This window comes from Lepidochelys olivacea (genome assembly GCF_965140295.1).
Source record: "Lepidochelys olivacea isolate rLepOli2 genome assembly, chromosome: 24".
Taxonomy (NCBI): domain Eukaryota; kingdom Metazoa; phylum Chordata; order Testudines; family Cheloniidae; genus Lepidochelys; species Lepidochelys olivacea.
In genome coordinates, this window is record NC_140434.1 from 9,354,136 (window position 1) to 9,378,571 (window position 24,436).

At 47.8% G+C, this 24,436-nt stretch overlaps 2 protein-coding genes across 6 annotated transcripts in view; one reads left to right on the forward strand and one right to left on the reverse strand.

Moving 5' to 3' along the window:
• GABPB2 (GA binding protein transcription factor subunit beta 2) overlaps positions 1 to 7,806 on the reverse strand; it is a 33,343-nt gene extending 25,537 nt beyond the window's left edge. For all 4 annotated transcript variants that reach the window (XR_014709447.1, XR_014709448.1, XM_084613585.1 and 1 more), the window contains exons 1-3: positions 7,683 to 7,806; positions 5,232 to 5,371; positions 3,845 to 4,012 (exon numbers count right to left, since the gene is read on the reverse strand). Coding sequence is in view for 2 of the 4 variants with exons in the window: in XM_084613585.1 (XP_084469711.1) it covers positions 3,845 to 4,012; positions 5,232 to 5,339 (276 nt within the window). In the remaining 2 variants the exon portion in view is untranslated. The remainder of the gene's footprint in view (positions 1 to 3,844; positions 4,013 to 5,231; positions 5,372 to 7,682) is intronic.
• A 9,952-nt stretch (positions 7,807 to 17,758) lies between these two features.
• Positions 17,759 to 23,400, forward strand: LOC311512795 (SLAM family member 9-like). Of its 2 annotated transcripts, none has more exons than XM_084614163.1 (3): positions 17,759 to 17,818; positions 18,806 to 19,168; positions 21,780 to 23,400. In XM_084614163.1, exons 1-3 carry the CDS (start codon positions 17,761 to 17,763, stop codon positions 21,809 to 21,811), a joined length of 453 nt encoding a protein of 150 aa, XP_084470289.1. In that variant the 5' UTR covers positions 17,759 to 17,760; the 3' UTR covers positions 21,812 to 23,400. The 2 variants fall into 2 exon arrangements, with proteins under 2 accessions (XP_084470289.1, XP_084470288.1); XM_084614162.1 differs by having other exon boundaries at positions 22,409 to 23,400.
• Positions 23,401 to 24,436: the final 1,036 nt, after the last annotated feature.

The following is a 24,436-nucleotide window of genomic DNA, read 5'->3' on the forward strand; positions in this document are numbered from 1 at the left end:
AGCAGGACAATCAGCAAGTTATCTTAAGTGCCTATACACAAATGCAAGAAGCCTGGGAAACAAGCAGGGAGAACTGGAAGTGCTGACACAGTCAAGGAATTATGACGTGATTGGAATAACAGAGACTTGGTGGGATAACTCACATTACTGGAGTACTGTCGTGGATGGATATAAACTGTTCAGGAAGGACAGGCAGGACAGAAAAGGTGGGGGAGTTGCATTGTATGTAAGAGCAGTATGACTGCTCAGAGCTCCAGTATGAAACTGCAGAAAAACCCAAGAGTCTCTGGATTAAGTTTAGAAGTGTGAGCAACAAGGGTGATGTCATGGTGGGAATCTGCTATAGACCACCAGACCAGGGGGATGAGGCTCTCTTCAGACAACTAACAGAATTAACTAAATCACAGGCCCTGGTTCTCATGTGAGACTTCAATCACCCCGGTATCTGCTGGGAGAGCAATACAGCAGTGCACAGACAATCCAGGAAGTTTTTGGAAAGTGTAGGGGACAATTTCCTGGTGCAAGTTCTGGAGGAACCAACGAGGGGCAGAGCTCTTCTTGACCTGCTGCTCACAAACCGGGAAGAATTAGTAGGAGAAGCAAAAGTGGATGGGAACCTGGGAGGCAGTGACCATGAGATGGTTGAGTTCAGGATCCTCACACAAGGAAGAAAGGAGAGCAGACTGACTCCCTCAGGGAACTGATGGGCAGGATCCCCTGGGAGAATAACAGGAGGGGGAAAGGAGTCCAGGAGAGCTGGCTGTATTTTAAAGAATCCTTATTGAGGGCGCAGGAACAAACCATCCCAATGTGTAGAAAGAATAGTAAATATGGCAGGCGACCAGCTTGGCTTAACAGTGAAATCCTTGCTGATCTTCAACACAAAAAAGAAGCTTACAAGAAGCGGAAGATTGGACAAATGACAAGGGAGGAGTATAAAAATATTGCTCAGCCATGCAGGAGTGAAATCAGGAAGGCCAAATCACACTTGGAGTTGCAGCTGGCAAGGGATGTTAAGAGTAAAAAAGCGTTTCTACAGGCATGTTAACAACAAGGTGGTGGTTAGGGAAAGTGTGGGCCCTTTACTGAATGGGGGAGGCAACCTAATGACAGAGGATGTAGAAAAAGCTAATGTACTCATTGCTCTTTTTGCCTCTGTCTTCATGAACAAGGTCAGCTCCCAGACTCCTGCACTGGGCAGCACAGCATCGGGAGGAGGTGACCAGCCCTCTGTGGAGAAAGAAGTAGTTCGGGACTATTTAGAAAAGCTGGACGAGCACAAGTCCATGGGGCTGGATGCGCTGCATCCGAGGGTGCTAAAGGAGTTGGTGGATGTGATTGCAGAACCATTGGCTAATATCTTTGAAAACTCATGGTGGTCAGGCGAGGTCCCGGATGACTGGAAAAAGGCTAATGTAGTGCCCATCTTTCAAAAATGGAAGGAGGAGGATCCAGGGTACTACAGGCCAGTCAGCCTCACCTCAGTCCCTGGAAAAATCATGGAGCAGATCCTCAAGGAATCAATTTTGAAGCACTTTGAGGAGAGGAAAGTGATCAGAAACAGTCAGTATGGATTCACCAAAGGCAAGTTATGCCTGACTAACCTAATTGCCTTCTCTGATGAGATAACTGGCTCTGTGGATGAGGGGAAAGCAGTGGACATGTTATTCCTTGACTTTAGCAAAGCTTTTGAGACTGTCTCCCACAGTATTCTTGCCAGCAAGTTAAAGTAGTATGGGCTGGATGAATGGACTATAAGGTGGATAGAAAGCTGGCTAGATTGTCGGGCTCAACGGGTAGTGATCAATGGCTCCATGTCTAGTTGGCAGCCGGTATCAAGCGGAGTGCCCCAAGGGTCGGTCCTGAGGCCGGTTTTGTTCAATATCTTCATTAATGATCTGGAGGATGGTGTGGATTGCACCCTCAGCAAGTTTGCAGATGACATTAAACTGGGAGGAGAGGTAGATACGCTGGAGGGTAGGGATAGGATACAGAGGGACCTAGATAAATTGGAGGATTGGGCCAAAAGAAATCTGATGCGGTTCAACAAGGACAAGTGCAGAGTCCTGCATTTAGGAAAAAAGAATCCCATACACTGCTACAGACTAGGGACCGAGTGGCTAGGCAGCAGTTCTGCAGAAAAGGACCTAGGGGTTACAGTGGATGAGAAGCTGGATATGAGTCAACAGTGTGCACTCGTTGCCAAGAAGGCTAACGGCATTTTGGGCTGTATAAGTAGGAGCATTGCCAATAGATCGAGGGACGTGATCATTCCCTTCTATTCATAGAATAGAATCATAGAATATTAGGGTTGGAAGGGACCTCAGGAGGTCATCTAGTCCAACCCCCTGCTCAAAGCAGGACCAATCCCCAATTTTTGCCCCAGATCCTTAAATGGCTCTCTCAAGGATTGAACTCAAAACCCTGGGTTTAGCATTCCAATGCTCAAACCACTGAACTATCCCACCAATTCGGCATTGGTGAGGCCTCATCTGGAGAACTGTGTCCTGTTTTGGGCCCCACACTACAGGAAGAATGTGGAAAAATTGGAAAGCGTCCAGCAGAGGGCAACAAAAATTGGGGGCTGGAGCATGACTTATGAGGAGAGGCTGAGAGAACTGAGGGGGGGGGGGGGGGGGAAACGATAGCTCAGTGGTTTGAGCATTGGCCTGCTAAACCCAGGGTTGTGAGTTCAATCCTTGAGGGGGCCATTTGGGACCTGGGGCAAAAATTGGGGATTGGTCCTGCTTTGAGCAGGGGGTTGGACTAGATGACCTCCTGAGGTCCTTTCCAACCCTGATATTCTAGAATTCTATGAACTGGGATTATTTAGTCTGCAGAAGAGAAGAGTGAGGGGGGATTTGATAGCTGCTTTCAACTACCTGAAAGGGGGTTCCAAAGAGGATGGCTCTAGACTGTTCTCAGCGGTAGCAGATGACAGAACAAGGAGTAATGGTCTCAAGTTGCAGTGGGAGAGGTTTAGGTTGGATATTAGGAAAAACTTTTTCACTAAGAGGGTCGTGAAACACTGGAATGCGTTACCTAGGGAGGTGGTAGAATCTCCTTCCTTAGAGGTTTTTAAGGTCAGGCTTGACAAAGCCCTGGCTGGGATGATTTAACTGGGAATTGGTCCTGCTTTGAGCAGGGGGTTGGACTAGATGACCTTCTGGGGTCCCTTCCAACCCTGATATTCTATGATTCTATGAAGCACTGGAATGGGTTACCTAGGGAGGTGGTGGAATCTCCTTCCTTAGAGGTTTTTAAGGTCAGGCTTCACAAAGCCCTGGCTGGGATAATTTAGTTGGGGATTGGTCCTGCTTGAGCAGGGGGTTGGACTAGGTGACCTCCTGAGGTCCCTTCCCACCCTGACAGTCTATAATTCTATGATTCACTTGCAACTTTAAAGCTCCGCTGCAGCAGCGCTTTAACATGCCTTGGGTGGCTGCGGCGCAGAGCTGGGAGAGAGCCACCTCAATGAGCAGTGTAGCTCCCGCCACTGGGGCACTGTTTACACTAGTGCTTTACAGTGTTGCCATTTGCCACGCTTGGGGTGGGGGGGTGCTTTTTCACATCCCTGAGCAAGCAAGTTGCAGCGCTGTTAACTGCCAGTGTAGATAAGTCCTAAATTAAGGAGTGATTTCATTGAACAATTCTGAGGTTTCCTTAGAAAAGTTTTTTAAATGATACTTAAGAGGGGGAAGAAGTTTTGTATTTCATCCTACCAATAAAAATATTTAATTGGCATTAATCTACCAATAACTTCTTCACATAGAGAGAAATGCCCCATAAGGGACATTACAATGTAATTTATATTCTGCAGACTGATACACAACATCTCACTTACCCTAATTAGCAATTCTACAATATGTGTATGTCCATCAGCTGCAGCCATATGCAGTGGTGTCCTGTCCACTTTGGTTCGAGCATCTCTGCTAACACCTGCTCGAAGCAGCACTTCCGCTGTTGAATAATGGCCATACTGGGCCGCAAGGTGAAGAGGTGATGTCCCAAGCTGTATATTAAAAAAATGTTTTTAAAGAAGTTATCTGTTCAGCGTAGGTGTGGAAGCACATATTTATCTCCATTAATGCGTTCAACAATTTTAAAGAACTATAATTACATCCCCATCACATCCCCCACAGTAGGGGAGGTACAAACCCCTAAATGCACAGGGGCAAGGGGAAAAACCAAGAGCAACCTGGCCAGAGGGCTGAATGTCAGGAAGTGGTAGAGGGCTGAGTGTAATGGATAGATCACAATGGGGCCTTGAGAGCAACTGCTGGCAGGGGGAACCCAATGCAGAGGGATGGCTGTGGTGCCAGAAGGGGGCAAACCAATCAGCAACTGACCCTGCAACAAGCACAAATTATATAAATGAATAGTTGGGATTACAGTCTGTGTGTAGAAAGCAAACAAAATTAGATTGTGATCACATGCACTGAGGCAAATGTTATGTTAACAAATAAACTGATCACTGAACTATAGTTCTGTCAAATGAGATCTGATATACAATTACTTTAAATGGAACATTGAAAACATATCCACAAAAATCAAAAAAGGCGTTAGTTGCCAATCAGTAGGGGTGTCTTAGTGCTCTAATTCCCTCTTCGAAGCTTTAAATTCAGTATTTAAATGTACTTAGCAAGTTAATATAGTTTGAAAAACATTGACATTTAAGGATCACTTTAAAGAAGACTCAAAAGGAGTGATCAAACACCTGCATACACAAGAACAGGTAAAATATTGCTCAACATTCTATAACAGCAGCACCCAAACTGGCTACACTGGGAACTTATCAGGAGCATGAATGTCATGCGTTGGCCCCATCCTGTAACTATTTAGACCCATACTTAACCTTACTACCCATGACTAGCCCCATTTACTCCGATGGGGCTACTCCATGATAGTAAAGTTCTTGCAGGAGGCCTCCTGTGAATAACAGGGGTCAGCCAACGTTGACCAGCTTTCAGGATCAAGGCCTAAGTCTGCATAAACACTTCCAAAGTGCATGACTAGAAATGCTTGTTGCTTGAATTTCCCAGCAATGAAACATCACAGTTAATCAGTCTGGTCATCATCACACAGTTACAGAGAGAGGGTGCCCAGGAGCTCAATTAGGATTCTAAGATTATCACCTACCCCGCTCAGGCTGCCCTCAAAGGATCTGTTCTATATTTTAGTTGGAGTAAATACCTTTTTGGAAAAAGTAGCCTTTTCTATTAAAAACATACCCAGTCAGTGGTGAAAGGGGCACCATTTGCCATTAATGTTCTAACTTCATCATCTTGCCCTTTCCGAGCTGCTTCTAGCAACCTCTTTCCGAGGTCCACTAACGACATCTTTATACATGGGAACAAATATTTTCAGAAAGCTGCATTTTAAAACAGGAAAAAAAACACACTTTAAATGTGCAATGTGACTAAAATATCATCAGCTAGACTAGGACATAGATGCACACTGGAAATCAATCTATGCTGGATATGGCCACTAAATTACTTAATGAGTTAAGTGTTTATGAAAATATACATATTTTTAATCTTCAATACTTGCAACATGATAGGAATGCAAAATGCAACCCTGATCCTGCAACTGCATCAGCAGATACAGACCAATGGCTCACATGTACCCCTGTTTACTTCAGAGGCTCAATATGGACCTGAGTTGAAGTCTACCATAGCAACAACAACACTTAGTATATACAGCATTTTACAAAGATTAATTACTTCATCTTCACAACCACCCCACCTCCATGAGCTAAGGGGCTGGTATCCTTGTCCTCGTTTTACAGCTGGCAGTCACTGAAAAATAAAGTGACTTGTCCACGTTCATAAAGGTAGTCCATTTTAGAGCTGGAAATAGGAACTCCTGGGTTCTAGTCCTGTGCTAAGTCTACTAAGCAACGCTGCCTCTGTTTTTCAAGCTATACTTTAAAGGTATAATAAATACGGTAATCAGGGGATCTGAAGTTCTTGTCTGACACAGATACAGTGGCATTTCATTCCTATGAAGAACTGACTTCAAGCCTAAGTATTAATTTAGGTGTCAGACTCTTCAAATGGCTACAAGTGAATGTCTATGCATACCACTACTGAACTGCATAGTCAATCAGTGAATCCATCAGGTCTTTAATTGAGAGAAAAGCTTTATGAAAAAAGTTATACCACTTCATTGAACAATTCAACAGAAGTGTCCAAATATACCATAAATAACCCCAAGTAAGTAAATGTCAGTAAAATAATATTTTTTTAAAAAAACCTAATTCTCCTCAAGTAACATAGCCAATATAGAATTTCCCCATGTAAAATGTCCCATTTTACAAGACAGTATTTTAAACCTAGGTTTCAGAGTAACAGCCGTGTTAGTCTGTATTCGCACAAAGAAAAGGAGTACTTGTGGCACCTTAGAGACTAACCAATTTATTAGAGCATAAGCTTTCGTGAGCTACAGCTCACTTCCATCTGAGGAAGTGAGCTGTAGCTCACGAAAGCTTATGCTCTAATAAACTGGTTAGTCTCTAAGGTGCCACAAGTACTCCTTTTCTTTTTATTTTAAACCTAAATGACAATTATTATAGGCAAAGTATTAAACATAAAAGGCAGGAGTGTGACAATTTTTAGCTCTGTCATAAAGACCTGATGTTCAGAGAAACAAACTTGAAAGAAGAAAAAAAATCCCTGCTCTATATCTAGTCCTTCATTCAGCTTGCATGATGACATCTTAGAAGGGCCACTTTAAATAAGCTCTGCACCATGCTAAAGCATCCTGTATTCGTTACTAAACCTTGCAGGTACGACCCCATACCCACAAACGCTTCCATATGTCTAACTTTAGCCCAATCCTACAGTGAGCACAGGCACCCACGTGCAGAGCTCACTACAGGATCAGGGCCTTTCTGTACATAAGCATGGACTCTGAGAAGATTATGCACGTGTGTAAACACAGGCAAGAGTTAGCAGGATCATCTCGGCCTTAGCTTTACTTACCTTGATTCTTGGTAGGACAGCCTTTATTTCCAATGCTCCTTTAACAGTCTTCTAAGCCCCAATCCCGCAAAACACTTTTACACTTACGAACAGCTCGGTTGAGTCATAACGTTAATCACGGGTGGAAGCATTTGCGGGACTGGGGCTTAACGCTGGGGGGGGGGGTTAAATTTATTTTAAAAACTCCCAAACTCGCCGTTTCTCGCATCGCGCTTCAACCTCACTCCGGAGTCACGACAAACATCACCCATCAGGAGCCCGGCGTCCCGCCAGTGCCCACAAGCCCCCCACCCTAGTCGGGGTCTCCCTCGGATCTGACGCCGGAGGCGCCCCTCCTCTCCAGCAGCCACAGGTGTCTGGAGAAGCGCTCCGGCTAGAAGCGTCGCTTTCACCTTCCGAGCCGGGAGGCGACGCGACGCGACTCAGTCCCCGCGCGGGTTTCCACGGATCCCGGGTCCGGGAGGAGCCGCCCCCACCTCCACGGCTCTGCAACACCCGCTCCCCGCCAGCCCCTCAACCCCCACGGGGATTCCCCCTTCTCAACCCAGAGCGAGGAGCCCCCCAGCGGCGGCTCACCTCAGGCTCCCTCCCTTAGCCCCAACCTCGGGGAGCAAAGACCTCAACCCCCAGCCTCCCCTCCAGGCAGGGCACCCCCACCCCAAGGGGCCTCCTCCCCCACAGTGACCCCCCCCCACTCACCCTTGAGAGGCGGAGGCGGCCCCCGGCGGCGCCAGCGTGGGCGTCCCGGGCGAGGGGGGGGGGGTCGCTGGGGTTAGCTGCTTTTAACGGCCCCCCCTCTGCTTGGGAGGGAGGGAGACAAAATGGCGGACCCGGAAGTGGAAGGAGCCCCCCTCCCCCCGGTGCCGCGGCGGAGGGATACACTGAGTGGGGGAAGAGGCCACTCAAAGCCTGGAGCTGCTCCCGTCACACGGCCCCGCGGGGGGGGGGCACAAACCGTTATAGGGAGACGGGGCAGTAACAATGTGTGGGGGGAAATCGCACTATCGATTCACGGCTGTATCCCTCCGCCACGGGCCCCCAGCTCCCGGGCCCTAAAATTAGCCCCCCCCCCTCCACGGGTCCGCCCAGTGCGGCGGCAATTGCAGCGCGGGGTAACTCGAGCGATCATTAACGATCCACTGGCTTGGGGAGGGGGCAACCCCACCCACCCCCCGCCCGCCAGGATTATTTTTTTCCGGCGGAGGGATATGACGGAGTTAATACCAGGCAGAGGAGCGAGCGGTGGGGGTGCCCTCGTTGTAGTCCCGGCCGGGCGCTCGGTGGACGCTTTAGGCGCCAAGGACGAATGTGAGGCGGGTGGTGCGTGTGGGGCGACGGGTTTGGGGCGTCCCCTGTTGGGCGCCCCCCTCTCCCATATCCACCCTGTCAGTGTCCCCAGCTCGCCCCCCCTTCCACACCCCCAGAGGTGCCCTCAGCCTAGCCCCACAAGTACCTTCCCAGGTGCCCTCAGTTCTGAGGTGCCCACACCTGGCAGGTCCCTTACAAGTGCCCCTCCCATCTTAGTACCCACCCTATAGAAGCCACAAGCTCAGAAACAACCTGACCCGGTTCAGCCCTTCCTCATCCCAGTGTGTGACTTGTAAAAGGGGGTGAGTGGCATGCCTACCGTTGCCCCACACAATAATCGGGGCTGCCGCTCCCCAAATGGATTTGACTCCCAACTCCCTGAAAAAAACCAACAGTGAACAATCATACGTAGAGGCACGCAGAAAAATCCTTCAGCCTGAAACCAGAAAAGACCGAAATGATTCTTGTTGCTCTTACTCATCTATTTTAGTGGTGCCAAGAGACCCCAGTTAAGGATCAGGAACCCACTGTGCTAAGTGCCGTGCAGACAGATACCGAAGAAGACAGTTCTTGGCCCGGGAAACAGGTTCTTGGAGGACAGCCATGATTACACCTGCCTAGGGAACCAGCTGGAGGAACTATGTTGTGGGCCCTGAAGTGATGTGGGGCTATTAGCGATCACATGGACTAGGCTTGGAGCTAGGGGACTTTGCATGGGTTGGAGCCAGAAACAGCCCATCCTAAGGCAAGTGTAAGAAAACAGAAAGGTCTTGTCTTCAGTAGGGAAAATAGTGTTTACTCACTTTAGCGAACTCGAGGTGAAGTCCTAGTGAAGCCAAAGCACAGAGTAAAAATCGTAAATGAATCAAATTGTACCATAGACTCTCTCTGGATTGAAATTCCATGCTTGAATAATAAGAGTATAGCAGTAGGAATATTCCACTGATGACCTGACGAGGATGGTGATGGTGATTGTGAAATGCTTCGGGAGATTAGAGAGGCTATAGAAATAGAACACTCAATAATAATGGGGGATTTCACAACTATGTCCGTATTGACTGGGTACATGTCACTTCAGGAGGGGATGCAGAGATGAATGCAGAGATAAATGACTGCTTCTTGGAGCAGCTAGTTCTGGAACCCACAAGGGAAGAGGCAATTCTTGTTTTAGTCCTAAATGGAGCATAGGATCTGGTTCAAGAGGTGAATATTGCTGAACCACTTGGTAATAGTGACCATAATATAATTACATTTAATATTCTTATGGGGCGAAAAACACCAAAGAAGCCCACCACAGTAGCATTTAACTTCAGAAAGGGGAACAACACAAAAATGAGGAAGCTAGTTAAATGGAAATTAAAAGGCACAGCCCCAAAAGTGAAATGTCTGCACACTGCATGGAAACTTTTTAGAAACACCATAATAGAGTTTCAAATTAAATGTATACTCAAAATAAAAAAAAAACGCATAATAAAGTAAAAATAGGCAGTTTGAAGCAAAAAAAATCCTTTAAAAATTGGAAGTTAAATCCTACTGAGGAAAATAGAAAGGAGCATAAACTCTGGCAAATCACGTGCAAAAGTGCAGGCCAAAAAAGAATTTGAAGAGCAACTAGCCAAAGACTCAAAAACTAACAGCAAAAAAACTTGTAAGTATCTCAAAAGCAGGAAGCCCTCCAAACAATCAGTAGGGCTCCTGGATAATCCAAGTGCTAAAGGAGCACTCAAGGAAGATAAGGCCATTGTAGAGAAGCTAAATTAATTTGCATTGGTCTTCACTGCAGAGGATGTGAGGGAGATTCCCACACCTGAGCCATTCTTTTTTAGATGATAAATCTGAGGAACTGTCCCAAATTGAGGTGTCAGTAGAGGTGTTTTTTGGAACAAATTGATAAACAGTGAGGAGTTACCAGGACCAGATGGTATTCACCCAAGAGTTTGGAAGGAACTCAAATATGAAATTGCAGAACTACTAACTGTGTTATGTACCTATCGTTTAAATCAGCATCTGTACCACATGGCTGGAGGATAGCTAATGTGACCCCAATTTTTAAAAAAGGCTCCAGAGGCAATCCTGGCAATTACAGGCTGGTAAACCTAACTTCAGTGCCAGAAAAATTGGTAGAAACTATAGTAAAGAACAGAATTATCAGACACATAGATGAACACGATTTGTTAGGGAAGAGTCAGCATGACTTTTTAAAATAAAAATTATGCCTCACCAATCTATGAGAATTCTTTGAGGGGGGTCAACAAACGTGATCAAGGGTGATCCAGTGGATATAGTGTACTTGGACTTTCAGAAAGCCTTTGACAAGGTCCTACACTAAAGGCTCTTAAGAAAAGTAAGCAGTCATGAGATAAGAGGGAAGGTCCTCTCATGGATCAGTAACTGGTTAAAAGATAGGAAATAAAGGGTAGGAATAAATGGTCAGTTTTCACAATGAAGAGAGGTAAATAGCAAGTCCCCCAGGGATCTGTACTGGGACCAGCTTAATATATTCATAAATGAACTAGAAAAGGAGTAAATAATGAGATGTCAAGGTTTGCAATTAATAGTAAATTACTCAAGATAGTTAAGTCCAAAGCTGACTACAAAGAGTTACAAAAGGAAAAACTGTGTGACTGGGCAAGAAAATGGCAGATGAAATTCAATATTGATAAATGCAAAGTAATGCACATTGGAAAACATAATCCCAACTATGCATACAAAATGATGGGCTCTAAAATAACTGTTACCACTCAAGAAAGAGATCTTGGAGTCATTGTGGATAGCTTTTTGAAAACATCTGCTCAGTGTGAAGTGGCAGGCAAAAATCCCAACAGAATGTTGGGAACCATTAGGGAAGGGATAGATAATAAGACAGAAAATATCATAATGCCACTTTATAAATCCATGGTACACCCATATCTTGAATATTATATGGAGTTCTGGTCGTCCCATCTCAAGAAAGATATTTTAAAATTGGAAAAGGTATAGAGAAGTGCGACAAAAATCATTAGGAGTATGGAACAGCTTCTGCATGAGTAGAGATTAAAAAGACACGGACTTTTCAGCTAGGAAAAGAGATGAGTGAAGAGGGATGTGGTAGAGATCTATAAAATTGTGAATGATGTGGAGAAAGTGAATAAAGAAGTTTTATTTACTCCTTCACGTAACACAAGAACCAAGGGTTGCTCAATGAAATTAATAGGCAGCAGGTTTAAAACAAACATAAGAAAGTACTTCACACAACACACAATCAACCTGTGCAACTTCTTACTGGGGATGTTGTGAAGGCCAAAAGTATAACTGCGTTCAAAAAAGAACTAGATAACTTCATGGAGCATAGGTCCATCAATAGCTATTAGCCAAGATGGACGGGGATGCAACCCCATGCTCTGGGAGTCCATAGCCACTGATTGCCAGAAGCTGGGAGTGGACGACAGGATGGATCACTCGACAATTGCCTGTTCTGTTCATTCCCTCTGAAGCATCTGGCGCTGGCCACTGTTGGAAGACAGGCTTCTGAGCTAGATGGACTAGTGGTCTGACCCAGTATGGATGTTCTTAATTTCCCATGAGTTAGCAGGTCAAGGTGAATACTAGGCTCCCCCATAGCTTTAACCCAAACGGCTTACGTGTCCAAAAATCTAGTACGACGCCATGCATGGACCTATTTGTGCATGTGTTTATGCTTAAATTTGTCTCTGGCCTACGTAAGTGGCCCATACTGGCAATGCAGTAAAACCACCTCTCCGAAAGGTGCCATGCCATGGTCAAACTACTTTAGTCAACACAATGCGAGTGTAGACATTACATGATCTGTGTTGACCCTAATGGTCCTTCAGTCGCTGCCCCACAATGCCCCAGTCCTCATGACAGTCACTGCTCTGCTCACAATTTTAAACTCCTCTGCGCAGGGGTCACAGAGACTGGAAGCCTGCCTCCTCCACTTTAAAAACCCTGCGTGGTTCTGAAATGTCTTTTCCTGGTTGCTCCCCTTGGTGAGCACACCTAGCAGCTCACCTTTGTTTGCGTGCAGCTAACCATGCTGGCTCCAGGCACACAGAGAGGTACTAGAGCAGGCAAAAAGCATTGGATCTCCTGTGCCTGTGGAGAGAACAGTCTGTGCAAGTGCAACTACGTGCCAGCCATAGAAATATCCGAGCAGATCGCATGGGGGATGCTGCAGCGCTTGGGATTCAGCTTTGCCCTCCTCCTCATCCCCCCCGGCCCCGGTGTGATAGAGCTCGGGCTTTGCCCCCCCGGCCCCCCAGGGCAGCAGGGCTCTGGCAGGTTCAGCCTTCAATCCCCACTCCTGGGGTCATGAAGTAATTTTTGTTGTCAGAAGGGGGTCATGGTGCAATGAAGTTTGAGAATCCCGTGCTAGATTAAAGAGCCCTCTCATGGGTGGCAGGTGAAGCTTCCCCTTGGGAGGCTAGCCCCCTGCTCCACCCCATCCGGCTGAGGCCCTGCCTCTCCCAGCCGAGGCCACACCTCCGATTGCTGCTCTCAGCGCCCCCTCCCCTGTGGACCTGGCTGGAGGGGAGGGCTGAGAGCCTGGGAGGGAGGGGGAGGCAAGGCTGAGAGCTTGGCCCAGCTGGGACCACAGTGCCACCCCATAGCTGCCACCCAGTCCATGGCCCTACTTCATTCCATCCCTTCCACTGCAGCCCTGTCCCCATTCTGCTCCCACTACACCTCTTCTCCATGAGACCCACCCCCACTGGCTCCTCTCTGGCCACCACTGCCCCGCTGTGGCCCTGAGACTGGAAAAGCTCTGTGCCCCTGCCGTCTGGGACCATGGCAGGGGGAGATTTTTCCAGGGGCCCCAAATTGGCTGGGACCCCAGGGCATGGTCCCCATGGGCCAGTGAGGTAATCTGCTATTGCCCCCTCCCACCCCGCAAGGTTTAGGGAGGCTTAGCCTTCCCCAGGCTCCATTACGTGCCACCCATGAGCCCTCCAGTGTCTGAAATCTAGGTACCGAGAGACCATGATTAAGTCACCCCTTAACTTTTTCTTGGATAAACTAAATAGATTGAGATTCTTTAGACTTTAAGTCATTCTTGTAGCTCTTTGCTGAACCCTTCCCAATCTGTCAACATCCTTTTTAAAGTGTGGACACCAGAGCTGAACTCAGCATTCAGTGATGGTTTCATTCAGGGTAGATTTGTGATTTAAATCACTAGTCAGGAAGACTCGATTTAATCATGGTTTTCTACATAAAAGTGCATTCTTGTTGGTTATAACCTTAATACATATTCTTCACAACTCAGAGATAGATGTGTTTCATTTTTAGAAGGTACACACTATACATTTTTAAACAGTGATTTATTTTGAAAACTTTTCAGATTAGTTTTACAGCTATATCAGAAAATGAATGATTGTTTGGTTATTTCATTTACAAAAGGTAATTGAAGCAGATATTTTTGAAGTCATTGGGAGGTGAACTATCTCCAGTTCAACAAGTTAATGATTAATATTTGGAGGATTTTCTTGACATGCTGTATTAGGAGGAGAACATCACCAGACAGACACTTAAATTGTTTTATTTAACTAAAACAACAACGTTGAGTATTCTGGATTCTTTTCTTCAACAGCAAACATATAATATTTTAACAAAACAAGCATATGTCCTTTGCTTCTCACATTTATCTCCAGAATTTTTCTCCTTGTCCAGATCTATTCCACCCCCAAAAATCTTCTATTTATTGAACTTTTTGAAACTTTGCACTTTTAGAGAGAAGTAAGGGATTGACTCTATGTACACAGATTTGCAGAGGGACAATAGAGTTGAGATTTGTTATTTCTTACCTCTCTCTATTATTTATTTATTTTAAAACATTTTTTGCTGTTAAGCATGTTACCTCTGGAGACACAAATCCAGTTTGAGAACTGCAAAACTAAGCATCTCTGATGGTATCTTCTAGACTGAGCACTGAGTCCCATTGGGTAGATAGAAAGATTAACCTAAATAATCTGTACAGAAGCCTGTGGAACTCCATAAAATTGGGTCCCTAATCCATGAACTATTGGAACTCATTTACAAAACTTTTCTTGAACATTACGTGAATATATTGTCTCATACTATAGAATTAGAATTTATAATCACTATTCCATGATGAGATATGTTTAAGCTATAATGTATCTTAATTAAAACTATGTTTAGATAAAATGTTTTTTAAGGAAAAAAACCTATCAAAAATCCGATTTAAATTAAAAAAATCATTGATTTTTATCCACCCTGGTTTCATTGCCGGTGAGGAAGATAAGTTCCCAGGCACCGTGTAGCTGGAGTTGGTTATCTTGTTTCCTGTGCTCGGCACAGGTTGACTCTCTTCCTGTGATAATGTTTCTTACTGGTTATCGTGGGATCGTCCTCCTGTGCCCCCTCGGTGCTGGGGAAGGGTGGGAAGGAATTCCAACCCACAGTGTACTTTGGAAGTCTAAGGTTCAGCCTTGTAAGACAGTTGGCCTCCTGTGACAAATGTAGGAATCATTGGTAATATTTTTGTGAACTTTCTTGTGGCCCTGTACCCACCTCCCTCGGCATCGCTACTCCTTGTGGGGAAAGAATTCATGTTCTCTCTGGGACACGGGAGATCAGGACTAGAAGGTTGAGATACCAAGGCACAAGGGCTGTCTGTGCTAAAATCAACACCTTTGAATGGGAGCCACATTGAGTGAACGTTAACTCCTAGAGTAAGCTACTTCCCCCACCTACCCACTTCTCTGCGGGGAAGTACAGCGAAAAGCCCTGTGCTGCAGAACAAAGTTAAGAGGTGGCGGAGTGTTAAGGTTACTGCTGGGATTGGGAACACACACAAGGGACAAGAAGAGACTACTTGTATTCAGCAGAACATCGATTTCAGGCCACGTGGCTCTCTCTGATATGAGCTCTCTCTCAAAATTACCTCTCTGCCGCTAACCTAAAGACTTCCAGATGTTGTATTCCCGGTGACTAATAAATGTCCCCTTGCTGTGACATGGCTGCCTGGCGTCCCTGCAAATACTCGCTGAAGTTGCATCACTCCTTAAAGATGTAAAGTCTGTCTCAGGAGTCTGACTTTGGCAGGACTCACTGCAGGGAGCCCCAGAGAGAACCAGGGCTCGCTGGAGCTGTTGAGGCTGCAGGGCTACCCTTGTGGAGCAGCGTGGGCCCATAGGGTCCAGCCCATGAAAGGGGTGACTTCTAGGAGACTGCTTCAAGGCTGGGGCGTAGCCCGGATCCTGTGAATCTGAGACAACCCCCAACCTCTCCTGCACTCCCGAGGTCACTTCCTCTTCCCTACGGCCCCTGCTCCCACGGGATGACCCTGGAGCACAGCTGAGCTTTCAGCAGCTTTGCACAAACCTGGTTTCTGGATTCTCTCCCTTCAAGGCAGAAAACTAAAGGCCTCAGGGGCTGGCAAACGACAATCCCCGGATGCTCTGCTTTGAGTAGAGCCCGAAAACTCCTTCGGGGGGGAAGCCCTGGCTGTGAAACTGATCTAATGCCTTTACCGCTGACCTCCTCTCCTTTATAATTACTCCAGGCAAGAGACTAGCTGATCCAGGGTTCTGTCCATTCAGCCTTGCCTCCCAGCCTGGAGCCCCAGTGCTTTCAGCCAAACCCCTGGCTGTTGCAGGCTCCTCAGGAGCAGCAGATCCCATCCCCATGTAAATAGATCTGTCCTGGTTTACAACGCCCAGTGCGTGTGCTTGGGGTCTGCCCCTCAATCTTTGGCCCTGTGCCCTGGCCGGAGGCAGATGGACAATCTGGAGCTGATTCAGGGGAGAGCAATGGGGAGGGTCAGTGGGCTGGAGGGAGGAAAGATTAAAAGAGCTAAATCTGGAGGGAATGCTCATGTGACAACTGAGACAGGGACACCGTGGGAGCCTGCAAAGATCTGACAGGCCCTGAGCGCCATGGAGGGAAAGGCGTTATTAGCATGACCAACTGAGAGTCCCTGGAACAATGGGAATGTGCCAAGGAAGGGCATGTCCAGGCTGAGTCTCAGGGGAGCTGGCCTGGTAGGTTGATGTACCATCTGGGGAAACCATCTCCCAAGGGGCGGTGTCAGAGCCCCATCCCAAAGGACTTTATTGCCACATGGAGACCTGCTGCAGGGAGTGGCAGGCAGGAAGGGATGGGGAGATCGGGCATATAACCTGTGTCCTGCTGCAGGGGAGAACAGAGAATCACAGTAATGTTGGGCTGGAAGGAACCTAGTCCAGCTGCCTATGCGAGGCAGGACCATGTAAACCTAAATCACCCCTGCCAGGGGGTTGTCCAACCTGTTTTTAAAAACCTCCAATGGCAGGGATTTCACAGCCTCCCTTGGAAGGCTCTTCCAGAGCTTAACTACCCTTAGAGTTAGTCCTAATATCTAACCTAAATCTCCCTTGGTGCAGATGAAGTGCATTACTTCTTGTCCTACCTCTAGTGGACATGCAGGACAATTGATCCCCATCCTCTTTATAACAGCCCTTAATGTACTTGAAGACTGTTACTAGGTCCTCCCTCAGTCTTCCTTTCTCAAGACTGAACATGCCCAGTTTCTTTAACCTTTCCTCACAGGTCAGGTTTTCAAAACCTTTATCGCTTTTGCTGCTCACCTCTGGACTCTCTGCAATTTGTCCAGCTCTTTCCTAAAGTGCGGTGCCAAGAATAGGACACACTACTCCTGCTGAGGCCTCGTCAGTGCCAAGTAGCGTGGGACAATTACCTTCTGTGTCTTACATATGGCACTCTTCATACACCCCAGAGTGATATTAGCCTTTTTCACAACTGCATCACATTATTGTTCTATATTCAATTTTTGATCCACTATCATCGCTAGAGCCTTTTCACCAGTAATCCCACCTAGCCAGTTGTTCCCCATTTTTGTAGTTGTGTATTTGATTTTTCCTTCCTAAATTAAGTACTTTGCACTTGTCTTTATTGAATTTCATCTTGTTGAATTCAGACCAGTTCTCCAATTTGTCAAGGTCATTCTGAATTCTAATTCTGTCCTACAAAATGCTTGCAACTGTTCCCAGCTTGGTGTCATCTGCAAATTTTATAAGCATATTCTCCATTCCATTACCCAAGTAATTAATGAAAATATTGAATAGTACCTGGACCACGGACTGACCCCTGTGAGGCACTAAATATTGCCTCCCTGTTTGATGGCAAACTATTGATAACTACTCTTTGAATACGGTTTTTCAACCAGTTGTGCACCCACATTCTAGTAATCTAATCTAGACCATATTTCCCTAGTTTGCTTATGCAAATGTTATGTTGGACTGTCAAGAGCCTTACTTAAATCAAGATATGATGGGAAGGAAGCTTTGAAGCTGCTGACATTCGATTTATTCTCACACAGCCCTCACTGTTCAGCGGGGCGATCCCATAATCCCTGTCATCCAAACTCAGACGCTCAGATCACCTCAGTCTCTGACTGATTGGCTGGGGCACCTGCCCTTCAACTGCTCACTGCTCTGCAGCCCACCCTGCACCAATGGCGGGAGCTTCCTGTGCCTTCCTTCTCTTCTTGCTTATGGTTTCCCAGCCCAGAGGTAAGTGGCGCAGGGCTATATCCACCCTGCCGGGCCTATCAGTCTTGGGGGAGTTACATCAAGGGGATGGGGACATTATTTCCAAAGTCAATTCTGGTTAATAGCAAGAAAGAGAAGCACAGAAGCTCCCATTGTTAGCTGGTCTGAGGTCATAAGAATGGCCATACTGAGTCAGACCAATGGTCCATCTAGCCCAGTATCCTGTCTTCCGACAGTGGCAACGGCCAGGGGCTTCAGAGGGTATGAGCAGAACAGGCAATCATCGAGTGATCCATCCCTGAGATCCAGCCTGCGCTGGAGGGAAAATGGGGTGTGTCTCCTATGGCTGGGCATAGAGAGGAACAGGCTGCAGCTCAGATGGCTGGGTACACAAGACTCTGGTCACAGTTAGCGTATTTCATGAAGCCTAGGGGAAGAAGGAGAGAACGCAGGTCTGGGAGCCAGCCAGGAGGGCTGTGCTGCGAGATGTGCTGCCTCTCTGAAGCCCTGACACCCCTGCACGGGCAGCAGGGTGTATGGGGCAGGTGCGAAGCAGCATGAAACCTGCAGCCTGGACTCATGGCCACTGAATCCAGCTGCTCCTATTCCTGGCTTTGCCAGTGACTCATTGTGCCCCTCCCCGCTGGCTTCCATTTCCTTCTCTGCTAAACAGAGATACAAGCTTGGGGCTGGCTCTTTGGAGCTTCTGCTGTCCAGTGTGGTGACTCAATGCCACTGAATACCATGAATCCCTGTGCAGGGGGCACAGGAGGGGGAATTGTAAAGGGCTGGGATTGTAATTCTCTGCTGCGCAGTGGGGCTGTGAGACTCAAATCACTCCTGTGAGTGAAAAACTCCAGCCTGGGCCACGCTAGAGAAAGGCTGGGGGTTATTACCATTGTACAGAAAGCCCCCTTCAAGTGACAGGGCTGGGAAACCAGGGCTGGAAGGGAGTGGGGGGACAGAACTTGATCAGTTTCCTCAAGTCTCCTTTGTCTTCTGTGTTAGATGCGAGTCCGTTCACAGTATCTTGTCTCCCAGTGTCAATGAACGGAATTCTGGGAGAATCTGTCGTTTTCCCTTTCCTCAATCCTGGAGCCTTCAAAAGCATCACCTGGCACGGCCCCTCCCCTGCCAATGCTGAAGCCTATGCGTCACGTAGGCCTTTAGCAGTTATCACCCCAGGGGCCCCTGGAGTGCTGCCCCACATTTCGATGGAGGACGAGAGATATCGAGGGAGAGCAAGACTCCACAACCAGAGCTATTCGCTGGAGATCAGCAACCTGATGCTGGCAGACGTTGTCATGTACAGCTGGGAGACAGCAAGTGCAGATAGCAATATCTTCTGTAGCTATGACCTGCACATCCACAGTGAGTGTGTGGAGGGGGAGGGGGGATTTGCGCTTAAAATAGACCCCAGCTCTGCAGAAACCTTGTAATGCTGTTTCAGCACTGGTCAGCATCAAAGTGATGGCTGGGCTGGGCTGGGCTTGCAGGTGGCATAAAATTTGTATAGATTCCAAGACCAGAAGGGGCCATTGTGATCCTTTAGTCTGACCTCCTGGATAACCTGCCCCAAAGGGATTTGCATTTTAACCAGAGGAGATCTTTTAGGAAAACATCCAATCTTGATTTAAAAATTGCCAGTGATTTTCTGACAGTATCACCAGGCCCAAATATTCAAAAATCAAAGTCAGGACCCCAAGATCATGAGATTATGTTAAAAATAATAAATGTTGGAGTGGAGGGTTAGTTGCCTTCTGGCTTTGGGGCCTTTAGGGTCTCACTTGCTTCAGGCTACCAAGCTTTGCCCTGCAGCTATGAAAGCTACAGACTTATTTCTTTTTTAAATGAAAGCTGAGATCCTCCTGCACTAGGAGGATGAAAAAAAAAACACTAAAAATCATAAGGCTTGCTATAACGTCACAAGAGTTGGCAACTGGGCCTCAGAAACTTAGTTTGGGTACAGCAGAGCAAGGTCAGCTCTTATAGAAAGTGGCCCAGTGCAAAGGACCAGGGTGTAGGTGGTCTGACCTAGTGGTCACAGCTGGGCTAGTGCCCACAGGTTCAAGGATATCCATGAAGTGGTAATCAGCAAGCAGGGATCAGAGTAAATGCTGAAGCTGGGCTTGGTAGGCAAGAGTCAGAGTCAGGCTAGGGTCAGAGAGTAGAGATCAGAGACAGTTACCAAACTTGAATCAGGAGGTGAGGGTCGAGTCGGGTCAGGCCAGGGTCAGAGATCAGAAAGCAAGGCGAGGTGTGACATCACAGCAAGCCAGAAATTTATGTAGGTGCCCAGATAACTTCCTAGTCCACCCTCAGTTTAAATAGTGAGCCTGCACCAATCAGAAGGCTGCAGGGTGCTGTCACTCTAGTCCCTTCGGGTGGTACTTCCTGCAGCGCTTGATGTCCCTAGTGCACCTTGGAAATGACTCTCTACCGTCTCCCAGTGGCAATGTAGCTGTCCTGGGCTCTGCAGAGCTGGGTTCTAGTCCCACAAATCCTTACAAATCCAGGCTCTGTAATGCCCTCACAGAGCAGAGAGTTATTATGACTGGGTGCCATATGGAGCGTTGCCTCTTGGGCCTGAGCGGGTTGCCAACATCCAGGGCTGTTTCTGCTAGGAGGTTTCAGAGTAACAGCCGTGTTAGTCTGTATTCGCAAAAAGAAAAGGAGTACTTGTGGCACCTTAGAGACTAACCAATTTATTTGAGCATAAGCTTTCGTGAGCTACAGCTCACTTCACGAAAGCTTATGCTCAAATAAATTGGTTAGTCTCTAAGGTGCCACAAGTACTCCTTTTCTTTCTGCTAGGAGGAGAAATCAACGCTCCAAGGGAGGGGTACTCTGGTGCCATCTTGCTTATTTACAAAGAACGTCCATAGAGTCATATCTCCCTGGCTGTAGTAGAAATACAGAAAAGCAGGTAGCTCAGAACCCCCACATCTGCCCCTCCAGTGGGCTCCGTGCCCAAGAAGCCCCATATCTCTGTTCCCTCTCAGAGTTGTCACATTCACTCCTCCTCCTCACTTTGGGCAGCTCAGGCTGCTACACTTAAAAGATTTGCTGACATACTTGTGTCAGTCATGAGTGTGAAAAATCCTTCTCCTAACTGCCATAGCATTGCCGGCAAAAGGTTTTGTGTTGACGCTTTTATGCCAGCAAATAGGTCCTGTTGCTGGAATAGTTTATGTCATCGGGTGAGCTAGTATAAGCTAAGGAACTCTTGCTGATATAAGCCACTTCTCTGCTAGGAGAGTTGGCTGGCGTGCCTCTTCCGATATAGCCTTCATGGCAAAGTCTTTCTTGAGTAGATAGTGCGTAAAACACACTCCACCTGCTGCCAGTCTCCTAGTCCCTGCATCTACAAGCAGAGAAACCCCTCAGCCCACACAGCTTAGCTCTGACCTTCCTTGGGCATTCCCTCTATTGTTTGTAGCAGAGGTTTTTGATATAAAGGGACTGGGTGGCTCCTTCTGTGGAGCCTGAAATAGGATGTTTGGCCTCCACTGGTTTTAAGGGGATCTGTGATTGTAGATCAAACACGCCCCCCATGGCAGCTATTTGCACCTTTCAGAGCATTATGAAAATCTCACCTCAAAACGCAGGCGGATAATGATTTTTTTTTTTACTTTTTAACACTGAAAGTCCTACAGAATCAGGGTCTGCCACTGGAGGGGGGCTCAGGTAACCTCTGGGAGGCTGGCATTGTTCTCACCTGTGGGAATCAGTCTCTAAGTGGGAGGTCATTAACCCTCGGGTTTCAGCACTCCCCACCACTGTAGCCTCTGGCTGTGGAGGCTGGCATTGTTCTCACCTGTGGGAATCAGTCTCTAAGTGGGAGGCCATTAACCCTCGGGTTTCAGCACTCCCCACCACTGTAGCCTCTGGCTGTCGCAGGGAGGGACCTGCAGTCAGTTCTATCCACAGCAGCCTCTGTACAATGTTATTTTGTATTTCCCACCCCCAACCTGGGCCCCAGAGCGACTGTCGGAGCCGGAGATCAGGATCTAGTCTATGATGGCTGGGAACAGCACCTGCAATGTGACCTTCACCTGCAGCGCCAGGGAGGGGAACAAGACCATCAAATACATCTGGACACGCTCAGCAGGGGCCCCTGTTTTCTCCATTGAGGAATCTCTGCTGGTCCAGCACAGACTGGGAGACGAGGACTTGCCTGTCACCTGCACAGCCATGAATCCCGTTAGCAACAGCTCAGCCAGCGCCTCCCCCAAGGCGGCCTGTGAAGGTGACGCTCGCTCCATCCCTCCCTCTTGAGCGCATGCCGCACGGAACGGCCTGTGCAGGGCTGGCTCTTATATATACACACTGCTGCTCTGGCTGGGTTCTAGGGCCCAGTGAGCACCACTGGAGGGCTCGCAGGCTTTTTAAAGGGCTACTCCCCAATTCCTACACCCCATCCTGGTGCTAGGCAGGAAGATCTATGGCTGGGGGTACTGAGCATTGTGCTGCATCCGGCCCAACGGGAACAGCTGGGCATCTCCATCCCATCCCCATCCAGGATCTTCGGAGTTGGAGCTCCCAGCATCTGGTGCGGATATGGGTTTTCCAGACTGAGGAAATCTGCTAACCACTGATTTATTCCTTCAGGTCCCACCCTGCCCCAGGCCATGTCACTGCCCTACTGCCATGCCAAGGGGATCCTTGTGCTGGGGGTGCTGGGAACCCTGCTGGCTGGGATCCTCACAGTGAACGTCCTTGCCGCGTGGGAGCAGAGACAGCACTGAGAGGAAAGGAGCTTCCACTGTGGCGCTGAATCCATCCTGACACTTCCCACACTGCCAGACAGGGGGATGCGGCAGTGGGGTTGGCTGTGGCTCCCAAAGGGTTAATACGTCCTGAGCGGGCAGAGGAGCAGCAGCTGCCTACACAGGGCTGAGGACTCTGAGCCCAACATGACTCCCTGACCCGTGCCCTGCTGCTGTGGGGCGTGGGCTGGGGAGTGACTCCAGGTGGGAGGGCATGAATTTCTGGGGGATGCCTGCTCCCACTTTTCCTCGTGACCAGGAAAGCCCCAGGGAAATGCAGCTGGGTTCAGAATTGGGGATGGGAGGAGCCACGCAGAATCAGATCCAGGCCCCATTGTGATGCTGCCTGGGGGTATCCAGGGCTGTGGGCACCTCGCTACCACCTGCCCTTAACACAAAGTAGCCTTGTCTGTGCCTGCCAGGGTCAGCTCTGTTCCCCAACTCCATTAGCCCTCCCCTCTAGGCCTACACAGGCCCCACTGTCCCTCTTCTGCTTAGCAGTAGCCATAGACCAACCCCCGAGAGCTCCCATTGTCTCCCTGGAGCATCCAGCCCCTGCTCCACTGGCCACTCGCAGTATTCACTGATCAGCTGCTTCCAAAGAAACTATACTCTCCAGTGTACCAACTCCACCCCACATCACCGCTCTGCTTAACACACAGCACTTAGACTTTGATGTCACTCTAAACAAATCTAAGTTTATTAAACAGAGCACAGAGACTCCGGTCATAGCAAGTAGAGAGATTGCAAACAAACGGCTGCATATGACATTAAATCATCACACATTTTAGATCCTAGATTAATAAGATAGCATCATGTCTAATGAAGTCTTGCTCATGCAAATCTCATACCTAATAAAATATTGCTCACCCAAAATCCTTGCAGTGTTTTCCACCTGTGACCCTCCCTCCAAGAGATATGCATGCTGTCAGTCTGCCTCCTCGGGGAAGGATTCAGTTCATCCTTTTGCATGCCGAGACAGACCAGACCAAGCCTTTGTCTTTATTCATAAACGGGACCGTCCCACCCCCTGCTTGTTTCTCTTGTAGATTTCACAGTCTCTCAATTGGTATCTGGCTCAGTGTGCCAATAGGCGGACAACACAGTCCCATGGCCAGACAGGGAGATAAGTGTCAGCTACGTCCTACCAGATAGGAACATTTCCAAGATACGTACCCTTGTGGACTCCAAGCCCTTAAGAACACAATTTTCTGCACAGATTCATAACTCCTTAAACAGTATCAGAACTTAATCACAATTATTATGGTGATCACTGGCTCTTGTAGAGACCTCATGTGCCACCTGATATTGGCAGATATCTGATATTTGGCTGGCGATCCTTGTAAAACCCTATGCACTCCTCTTCCAGTCAGCAGCAAGGGGTCCCTAGGTCCTATTCATCTGCTCCAGCGTCCCCTCTCTGACAGTGACCATGCTGCACGCAGGGTCTCTGTGGCTAAAGTCTTGGCCTATTCCCAAGGATCTGTACGATTCAGTTAACCCTAGAGCTGTAGCCTAGATTGCCTCCCCCGCATAATTCCCTTGCTCTGTCAATGAAAGCAACAGGGGGAGTGGGTGCCCACAACTGGGAGCCTCCCAGCCCATTTGGGAAGCTTCATATCCAGGATCTCTCGGGGGCAGTGTTAGAATTCCACCCCCTGAGCATTCCATGTCTGGTTACTCACAGACACGTCTGTTCAGTGAAAGGTTTAATTCATCTGCTAACACTAGTATGCTTCAGTGAAAGGTTTAATTCATATGCTAACACTAGTAGACTTCTGGGGAGGAGCGCACCTGGGCAGCAGAACAGTGGAGAGCTCTTTGCAGAGAACACACCAGTAGGGGGCAGAAAACAATTCTGCCAGCTGAT

What these genes read in the sequence shown, in the direction of transcription:
- LOC311512795 (XM_084614162.1), top strand. Translation starts at nt 17,761, where the DNA reads ATGGCGGGAGCTTCCTGTGCCTTCCTTCTCTTCTTGCTTATGGTTTCC. An exon ending in TATGGTTTCCCAGCCCAGAG is followed by an intron (nt 17,819 to 18,805) that starts GTAAGTGGCGCA and finishes CTTCTGTGTTAG; the next exon opens with ATGCGAGTCCGTTCACAGTA. An exon ending in CTATGACCTGCACATCCACA is followed by an intron (nt 19,169 to 22,408) that starts GTGAGTGTGTGG and finishes TTATTCCTTCAG; the next exon opens with GTCCCACCCTGCCCCAGGCC.